A 9,458-nucleotide genomic window follows, 5' to 3' on the forward strand; every position below is an offset into this window, starting at 1 on the left:
CCCCCCCCCCCACCCAAATGGTCTGTACAAACTAGAGATTAACTATGATAAATCGTAATATTACCGCTGTAAAAGATACCTGAAATTGAATTCATAGGGCATCACTTCTACCAATTGTGAAACAGGTTCCTTTCGCCGCCTCTCAATACAGTTAAGTGCTTCCTTCCTTAACTCGGTCGGTAATTGCAGACATATCCAATCCAGTAATGATTCTAAATCCTTTGCAAAGTCGAGCAAGTACCAATCCAACAATTTTGGAATCGCCAATTTGTGCAATTTAGAGATGCCAACTGCTGCTTGCAAGTAGTCCTTCTTAGCTGTTTCGAGATCATTTTCAACTTGGGAAGCAGTGTATACTCTCACCTTCAGATAAGATGGTATTGCAAAATTTAGTATACTTGAAGGTGAGATGGTATTGCAAAATTTAGTATACCTTGGAAACTAACATTGTCGCTCTTAGATGAGTTGAATGAATAGGAAATTTAGGGAAGGAAAACTTACAGCTGGAGAGGATCTGCTCCCACATGAGAGTGCAAATGTAACCAAAGGCTCAGACCACTCCAATCCAAATAGGCTTTTTGCAGTCATTTCCTCTTTTATTGTACCTTTAGAATATGTCTGATGAAAACAATACGTTTTCATATTCTGAACTCTCGAACAAGGTAGCTAGAAAGCAAAAATTATTGATATGAACAATGGCTTACCGATTTTAAATGATAAGGCAGCCTCAAAATGAAATGCTCGATGGTCATCGCATTCAATGATTGTCCGCTGACATTTAAGGTTGCCTGAAAAATAAGAGGTGCTTTAGCTAAATAATAAAGTAACACAAGGAGATGGTAGCAACCTATATGAAAGTATAGAGCCCGGTAAGTAAGTATATGTTTACCTTCTGCATCAACGCAACAATCATCTCCGGACTGTCGGGTATCCCATGCTCTAAGAAGGCCTGAAGAAGCATATACCAGTAAATCAATATATTTTTTCAGTTGACAAAGATTAGAAGGGTTTCAAATTCATCTGGAAAATGTAGAAATTTTATTGATGGTGGTCGAAAAGTTTTTCTACTTACGTTCATCATACAAGAATTATAGATATTGATCCAAAAAGCGAGCTTCTGTTGATGATCAAGTCCCTGTAAATTAACTAATGCTAGTTTCCCGAGAAGAATCCTGAAAACCGAACAACATAGTAAATGCCCGAATGACATAGTAAATGCCAAGTATTATTCAAAGATTATAGTACAATCAAGAGAAACCTAACAATGCAACCTCAAAGAAACTTACTTTAGTCTTTGGATTAGAAATATAGAGTTAGTTCTCCAACAAGGATTCATCGAGCTAGCTTCAATTGCGCAAAGATGTTTATACGGCCCAATATCTCTTTTACATAACTCCGTACTACAAATACCATAAGGGTCTCGAAATTCCATTTCTTCACAATTTTTGTTAGACTCCATTCCTCTATTTCTCTGTGTGTTCATTCTTAAAAAGATGCTCGACAAACACTTTACTATATCCTCCGAAATTTTGTTCGGGCTATTGCTTTCCCCTTCTGACATTCTTTCATCTTGAATCCCATGAATTTTATGTTCTACCTTATCTTGGTCTATACTACATTCTAGCTGAAATTCAAAAAAAACCTTTATTCAAATTCTCTATATACATTTAAAATCGAATTGCTTTGTATAAGAAATTATTGATGCTCAGTACCATACCTGTGATTTTTTAAGATCAAAATTCTTCACCATTGGAGCTTTCTTTATCGTGGTTCTGATTCTTGGACCTGGCTCTTTCTTTGTCTTGGTAGCGTTAATGCAAGAATGATTCTCTTTACCCCTAGTATCTTCTAATGATTGGACAGAATGAGGATGGAACTTTTTCAAGGATCGTTTTCCATTTGTAGGTCTATTAACACTACTCACGGTTCGATCCGAAACCGAGTCAGTTGCCAATTGGGTTGAATTGGAAGAAATTGTACTGGTACTAGTAGTAACTGGTATATGTCTAGAAGTTGTCGATGTTGATGAATTTCCTTCGGATTGAGATGACGATTTAACAGCTTCTTGATAAAGCCCTTGTCTACAATTTACAACTTGTTCTTCTAACCTAACAACCTCTTCTTCCAAAACAGCTACCTCAGCTAAAAGTTCTAATGTCTGAAATCAAAATTTTGACTTTCAATCATACAATGTATCGCCAATCTATCCAACAATTATAATAAATAAAGAAGTTCTAAATCTGAATTTTGCCCCTAAATTATGATTGCAATTCATAAAAATGTACTTACATATGGAGGTAGATATGGGGGAAGACGAGGTAGAACACCTAATGGTCTGGTAAAAGCTCTTTCTAATGCTCTGTGAACATTTTCTTCATGTCTTAGCTTCTTCTTTAGCTTATCAACCTGAAAATTAGATTTCATTACACCAATTTATAACAAAGATAGTGGAAACACGCACAGAGGGTAAGAGAGAAAGAGATGAATTACATCTTGTTGTAAAGCCATTTTTCGTTCTCTTCTTGATCTACGACGACTCGCAGTTGTAGATTTCTCGGATTCCATAAATGCAATCCTTTGTTGTTTCTCCATCTTCACACACAGAAAAAACAAAATCAGAATAAGTTGGACAAAATTCCCACCTAAGAAAAAATCTTTGTTTCTTGTCCGAATAAAATACTTTGAGATAAGAAATTTCCACAACTTGCAAAATAATACTACAATCAAAGGCAAGCCTTACACATTGATCTAGTAATCTCAGAAAATTTACTGTTTTGAAAATTCGCCAAGTTAAAAGATAAAACAAAAATGATAAACAGAGAGAAAGCGAAAGCTTATCTACCAAAGAAAATCTGAGGACCCATTAATATCATCTAAAAAAGGCAAGCTTTGATGACTCTATAAAACTTTACAAGTTACACTTACAACCATATAAAGAAACCCATTTTTGACAGAGAGGAGTAAATTAAAAGATACAAATCAGATTAAAAATCCCTACTTTTTCATGGTTCACTGGAGCTTCTGCTTTCATGGTTTGAATTCTTGTTCTGACTCTGGTATTCATCTTTAATTTCTCCTTTTAAGAACAGAGTAAATGAAGAACAGAGTAATATCCTGACCTGAACCAAAAAATAGCATAATTAATAAAAAAGATGTACTAGTAATTAAGATTACCGATAAACAGCAACAGAGAGATAGAGAGATAGACCTTGAGAGAGAGTGATAAACTATTACTCCTACTTCATTCAAGAAGCGGGAAAAATGAAAATTGAATGAGACTAGTCACAATTTGCAAAGAAATTCTCGGTTTCTGTGAATTAAAACAAATGAAATCTGCAGTGGAGTAGACGACGAGATTTGTTGTAGCTGCTGAACTTCATCGAAGAAAGCAAAACAGAAGAAAAAGAAAAAAAAGAAAGAAGAAGCACTTTTGAATCTTTTGATTTGACAATGGCGAAACACCAAATTTTGTTCAATTAAAAAATTCAATGATGAAATTTTACTCGAGAAGGACTGAACTGAAGAATCACTGATTCTCTCTGCTCTCTGTCTTTCTTTCTTGAAGCTTTTAAAAAAATAATGGAGGTTATGACAAACAGAAGGCTCCCAGTCACACTATAGTGTATAGAGTTATGTGAAAGCAACACGCATGCGCATCTGGCGTATGTTAGCACGTAGCTTTCCAGGATTCTAATTTCCTTTTATGGCTAAAATACCGAAACTTCCCTTATTTATGTTGTAGAATGTTTTACCGTAAAATGAAAATATGCTGACTGAGTTTACGTGGGGTGGCCGTGAAATAAATACACCAGTATACAAATTGGGCAAATTTTCTAATTTCGATTCGATACTTCCTGGTGATATGTAATTTCTGGTAGCATTTTAATTAAATTGGAATACGTGTTAAGCAAAAAAATGTTTGGTGTGAGGTCAAGAAAGTTTATCTCATTTTCATCAAACATTTTGGTGTGATTTCCCATCGCACGGCTAGAGGAAAAAAAAGTTTTGGGTTGTGTTAATTAAAAGCTGCAGAAATCACATGGCTTCCGAATAAAGCGTTTTTTCTCCCATACAGTGTTAAGGGGGTTATTTAGTCATTGGAGTTAAGCTTAAGACATGTTAATTAGCACGTGTACTGCATGTGATACGATGTGCTTCTTGTAATTAGTAGGAGCATTTGTTTTTCGGTGGAGATTAAGAAGCAAAACAGAGTAACTAGAATCTCAACTCTAGAATATACTGAACGGTGTGGGATGGGGGGATAATGTGAAGGGGTGGTGCTGTCGTGAATCGTGATAGATGATGACACAGGGAGAAGAGATGGAGAAATGTGAAGTCACTATTTATAGAGACGTAACGGAACGGAAACGCCACGGTACAAGCCCAATTTGGTGGGGCCCAGTTTTCAGACGTTATCATACATACTAACAGAAATTGTGTCACGTGTATAAGAAATCGAGTTCCACTTATTACACAACTTGCTAAAAAGTCTTATAGGACAGCATGGGGAACGCAGGCACTTGGACAATCAGGGGAATGTGAAGGCTATTTTGTGGACGACGGAGGCGGTAGTGCCGTGTTTGACTGATGCAGATTGTTTTTTGTTTTTGTATTTTTTGGTTTCTTTTGGGGAAAGGGAAACAAGCTTATTATAGGCGGTATGGTTTATTAGAGGGGCGTCATTTTAATAGGACAAAAAGGGTCATTATATGATCATTTAAGGAGTCTTTTATCAAAAAACGATGAAAATGACAAATTAATCCTCATTATTGATAACCTAGTTTAGTGATGATAATCAAGTTTAGTGTTAATGATTAATTTCACTTATATTAACTCGAAATCAAAACAAAATCAGATTTTTAGAGTTAAAAAAAAAAAAATCAGAGGAGAAGAAGAAGAAAAACTTTTGTGATATATGTGAAACCCTAGATTTTGATTCACTCAACCAAAATGAGTGATTCCAGTGACCCGGTGTACTTCTAAATTAGTTCCCATTAGCTTTTTCTCGCCCAAAATTATCTAAAGTACGTAACAAAATCCAAACTTTTAAATTTTCAGAAGAACTTACGGTTGCAATTTTGCTCGTGACCAACCGTAACTCTTAGTTACGGTTCGTAAGTTATCGAATACCAACCGTAACTGGTTAAATTTGGGGAAGATCCAATCGTAAAACCAGTTACGGTCGGTAATTAAATTTGGACAACAACCGTAACTAAATTACGGTTGGTAACTAATGAATCGAGACCAACCGTAACTACCCTACGGTTGGTGTGTCGACTTAACTTTTGAACCGTAAATCATTATTTGATAAATTCTTAAGACACAGGATTACTTACGGTTGGTATGGTTGTTTGAGTAACAAACCGTAACTCAATTACGGTTGATAAATATGATGCAAATACAAACTGTAATTGAACATATTTCTCAAAACTAAGAACTTACGGTTGGTATTTGAGTTAAATCCAACCGTAACATCAACCCAATCTACAGTTACGGTTCGTATTTGAGTTATTACCAACCGTAACTCACATGCAACCAGAAATTTCAATTTCAATTTTCATACAAAACCCTAATTTTTGATACAAAATTAACTTAAATCCAACACGATAAACTAAACCCTAACTGGGTTTTTCCAAACATTTTTCAAATCGCCGATTAATCGAAGACGATGAAATTTTCAGTTTTAATGGAGGTTACGGTTGATGGAGAAGAAGAGAAGATGAAGAAGAAGATGAAAAAAAACTGATTTGAAATTTTTTGCTTCATTAAGTTTAAAAAAAATTGATTTGATTTTGGTTGATTTAACGTGAAAAGGGTAATCTAGTAAATTTATATCCCCTTTAGGACATCCCCTAACCAACTAAAGGGACATTACTATCACAATGCCGCCCCTATAATAAGCTTGAAGGGAAAAGGATAAATACTGATTGTTCTTGCCATGGCTGGGAGCCGTTGACCTGATGAGTAGTCCGGGACGAACCTTATATTGAGATTAATCATTTGCAATTTGTAGATAATTTTATTGTTTCCTTGATAACATGAAGGAGCGGATTTTGAATCTGAAGAATCTTCTTGTTACGTATAAAATAGTGTCTAGTTTGAAAACGAAGTTTAATGAAAGTGGCAATAGTGGCAACGGGTAGTGTTTAATCTGTTGTTTCTGAGAGCAGTTTCTATGGACTCAACAATCATGAGATTTGTTAATTTTGCTCCTACTATGGACTCAACAAACATGAAATACGGATTGGCAAACCAACAAAATTGTTGGCTTGTTGAGTGAGACAGAAGAACAGGCGCGCGCTTGATGAAACACCAGGCGGTTGTGGAAAACACGCTGGCGTTTGAACCACAAACGCTGGCGTGTGCCCCAAACCGCTAGGTTTTCCTTCACACGCCAGTGTTTGAACTTAATCCTCCAGCGTGTGAACCAAAACTGCGAGCGGCTACATCTGGATGATTGGAAAATCTTGTCATCCAACAGCTGGAATTTTCAGTTCTATAAATACTCCTCATTTCAACTCCAAATTCACACATTCTAAATCTCTTCACTCTCAAACCATCTACAAAAATTCCTCGCAGAGTTCGTGGTGTTAGATTCACTCAACAAGAGGATTTAGCTATTTGCAGAGCCTTTGTTTTTCACATACAAGAAGCTATTTTTAGGAATGTAGCCGAATCGACGTTGTGTTTCTTGGAGAAAGTTTATAGAATGTTCGTCACTGAAACGGGGAACATTTATGGGCGTGATTCTCACGGATTGTCGTATCGTTTTAATGTAACTAGTCGTCATGTACCGGAATTCGTAGTTGTACTAGTACACAATCACAAAAATAAACTCCACGGTGAAGCTGTAAATGAAGTGGAACCCAGAACACTAGCGATGTGGGCAGTATCTAACGGCGGACGTCCTTTCGACTTCCATGCTTGTTACAACATTCTTAGGGTGCTCAATAGATACGATCCTTACATCGTCCTAGGAATTCTACCATCTGACGAGAATTGACTCCTATGTTGTAGTTGTTTTAATCTAATGTATTTTCTTTATTCTCATGTATGATGTAGTTGTTTAATCCAATACAGTATGTTTTTATTTATGATATTTATGGTGAAAATGTCAAGACATCCACATGTTTGATTTAGATAATCATAATAACACAAAATAAACACCAAACTAAATAGCATAATACCATAGTGAATCGATTTGTCCTTCAATTCAATCAACTCACTCCACCAAAGAACACCTAAGACATTCCCAGAAATTCCTTCCATATGTGTCTTCTTCAGAAGAAGTGCACAAATGCATAAAAGTCGTGCAGCCTGGCTTTGAGCATTCACTGATTCTTTGTGGACAATGTTTGTATTCGTGATCTCCATATCCACAATGCATGCAGTGTAATAACTTCTTCTTCAATTTGGCTTTAAGTTTTAAGTTTTTGTAGAGTGTTGCAAACTTTTCTTTTTCTTTTTTAACCTTCATAGCATCATCTAGCATATGTGGTTCCTCTGGACAGTTTGGATCTTGACATTGCAAATACCTGAGCTTTTCCGGTTGTGATTCAATCACCATTCTGATGCGTGGACAACCTTCTCGGGGACACTTTGAATAGATCCAAGTGCATTTCATAAGACTGTGGTTATCCATGAAACATAATGGACAAACCTCTTTTGCTTCGACACATAATATTTGCTTCGCTTTTCCTTTAGAAAACATGGTGAATGTTATTGGCTTGAAAGAAATACATTTGTTTGGTTAAAGAATCAAACCTAGTGTTGTATTTAAAACAAAAAAAAATTATCGTTAGTAATTCAAACTGGCGGTCATGGTAAAGCCGCGCGGTTTTACTACAAACGTCAACGGTTAAATTTCCAACGACTCCATTTTATTTCTCACCCTATAAGTTCCATTCTTCCCATCTCCAAATTCACATCTTCTTTTTTCTTTCTAAAACTCTTAATCTCTCTCACTTCGCAGAAATGTTTGCTAGAAATCGTGGTCCCAAGTTTACTGAAGAAGAGGATATAACAATACGAAAAGCATATTTTTTCACAGGGTTTTGGGAGAACATGTTTACAATGTTCGTCTCACTGATGGGATACCAAGATGCTCGTCGATTATATGCTTGTTTTCAATATATTAGGTTTGCATTCCAGCCATTTGTTGCTCTGGTGAGGGAAATTGATCGAGAAAAGTTCATCAGTGTAACTGAAGCTGATGTGATCCAAACAGCTCTTGATAATTGGGAGGAAGCTCATGTAAACATTTTCTTTACGAAGCGTTTTTCCACATTCTTAAAGATGGTCCATCTCAAGCACATCGAAACTGCACTCGAATACCTCTCCCGGTCTTTACAATGGAAGAAGATGTTACTCTTGGTCGATGTTGGTTACAACGTATAATGAGATCAATGAACAATGACTATTTCTAGTAAAGAGTATTGGAACATTTTGTAACGTCGCGGAACGAAACCATAGGAACCAGTAAGAGCCGAGAACTAAGATTATTATTTATCACTTGTGATGTCAAACATTATACATAAGTTTTGTGGATGGTCCACTGTAGCAATTCTGGATTATCCAACGAAGACATGGTGAGTATCTTATTGTTTATCTGTTTTACATAAAATCATCGCTCATACTAAGTTCACTGAAGAAAACGGAAGAGAGTTCAAGCATTTTGAATGCTATGATTCCTATGAACTCCATAGAGATAATGTCGCTGGATTTGATGTAGTTTGATTTGGGTTTTTTGTCATTTATTAAAATGTAGTTTGATTTGGGTTTGTTGACAAGTTTAAATGTAATACATATCGCTTAACCTGAAGTGGGAAATCCATTTTAAATTCTAAATATTTTCATTCATTGATATTACTGCCAATTCTTTTACAAGATATAAACTTAGACAATAGTAAAAAGTACTAAACAACTTCAATAAAAATCAAGTACCAGCTTTGGCCTCCCGTTTATCTTCATTTGACGTATCTTCTATTCAACGCGCTTTTTGACAGTTTCGCCTTTGTTTTTGAACTTTTTGTTGCTAACTTTCAAAACTGGAGCTCTTCTTTGCCTTTTAGCGGAACATTTTCTTGGAGCAACTTAAAAAACTTGCACTTCCCTCGTACAATTTTCAATCTTTTTAAAACTCCCACATATCTTAGAAACAACAGCTTCAAGTTTTGCATCGCCTTTTCAGCCATTTCACCAACAATAAAACTAAAAAATTGAAATAGATTTAGAAGAGAAAATTCAAGAGAAGTGAATTTTGGTGTGAGTGAATTGTTTGAAGATGATGGTAATATATAGAGGTAAACAAGTGAATTTTTAATTTTCAAAAACTATCCGCTGGTGTTTTTTCTTCACACGCCAGCTTGTGTAGAAAGCACACCCTGTTTAACCTTCAAACTCCGCGATTGTGGTTCCAACGCCGAGTTTGAGCTACACACGCTGGCGAGTGTTCTTTT

The 9,458-nt window shown here is 35.9% G+C and overlaps 1 protein-coding gene across 6 annotated transcripts in view; it reads right to left on the bottom strand.

The window, feature by feature from the left end:
• The window catches only part of LOC113356807, a 33,115-nt gene extending 29,533 nt beyond the window's left edge, over window positions 1–3,582 (bottom strand). For 3 of the 6 annotated variants that reach the window (XM_026600031.1, XM_026600034.1, XM_026600035.1), the window contains exons 1-11: window positions 3,209–3,582; window positions 2,999–3,119; window positions 2,491–2,592; window positions 2,290–2,406; window positions 1,718–2,158; window positions 1,287–1,624; window positions 1,073–1,172; window positions 890–949; window positions 705–788; window positions 502–618; window positions 80–363 (exon numbers count right to left, since the gene is read on the bottom strand). In XM_026600031.1, the coding sequence (XP_026455816.1) occupies window positions 80–363; window positions 502–618; window positions 705–788; window positions 890–949; window positions 1,073–1,172; window positions 1,287–1,624; window positions 1,718–2,158; window positions 2,290–2,406; window positions 2,491–2,592; window positions 2,999–3,064 (1,709 nt within the window). In that variant the 5' untranslated portion in view covers window positions 3,065–3,119; window positions 3,209–3,582. Of the gene's footprint in view, window positions 1–79; window positions 364–501; window positions 619–704; window positions 789–889; window positions 950–1,072; window positions 1,173–1,286; window positions 1,625–1,717; window positions 2,159–2,289; window positions 2,407–2,490; window positions 2,593–2,680; window positions 2,815–2,998; window positions 3,120–3,208 lie in introns of those variants that run through there. The other 3 variants (XM_026600032.1, XM_026600037.1, XM_026600036.1) reach the window with 3 other exon arrangements.
• Between the last annotated feature and the right edge of the window lie 5,876 nt (window positions 3,583–9,458).

The sequence above is a fragment of the Papaver somniferum genome, chromosome 3 (genome assembly GCF_003573695.1).
Source record: "Papaver somniferum cultivar HN1 chromosome 3, ASM357369v1, whole genome shotgun sequence".
NCBI classification, from domain to species: domain Eukaryota; kingdom Viridiplantae; phylum Streptophyta; class Magnoliopsida; order Ranunculales; family Papaveraceae; genus Papaver; species Papaver somniferum.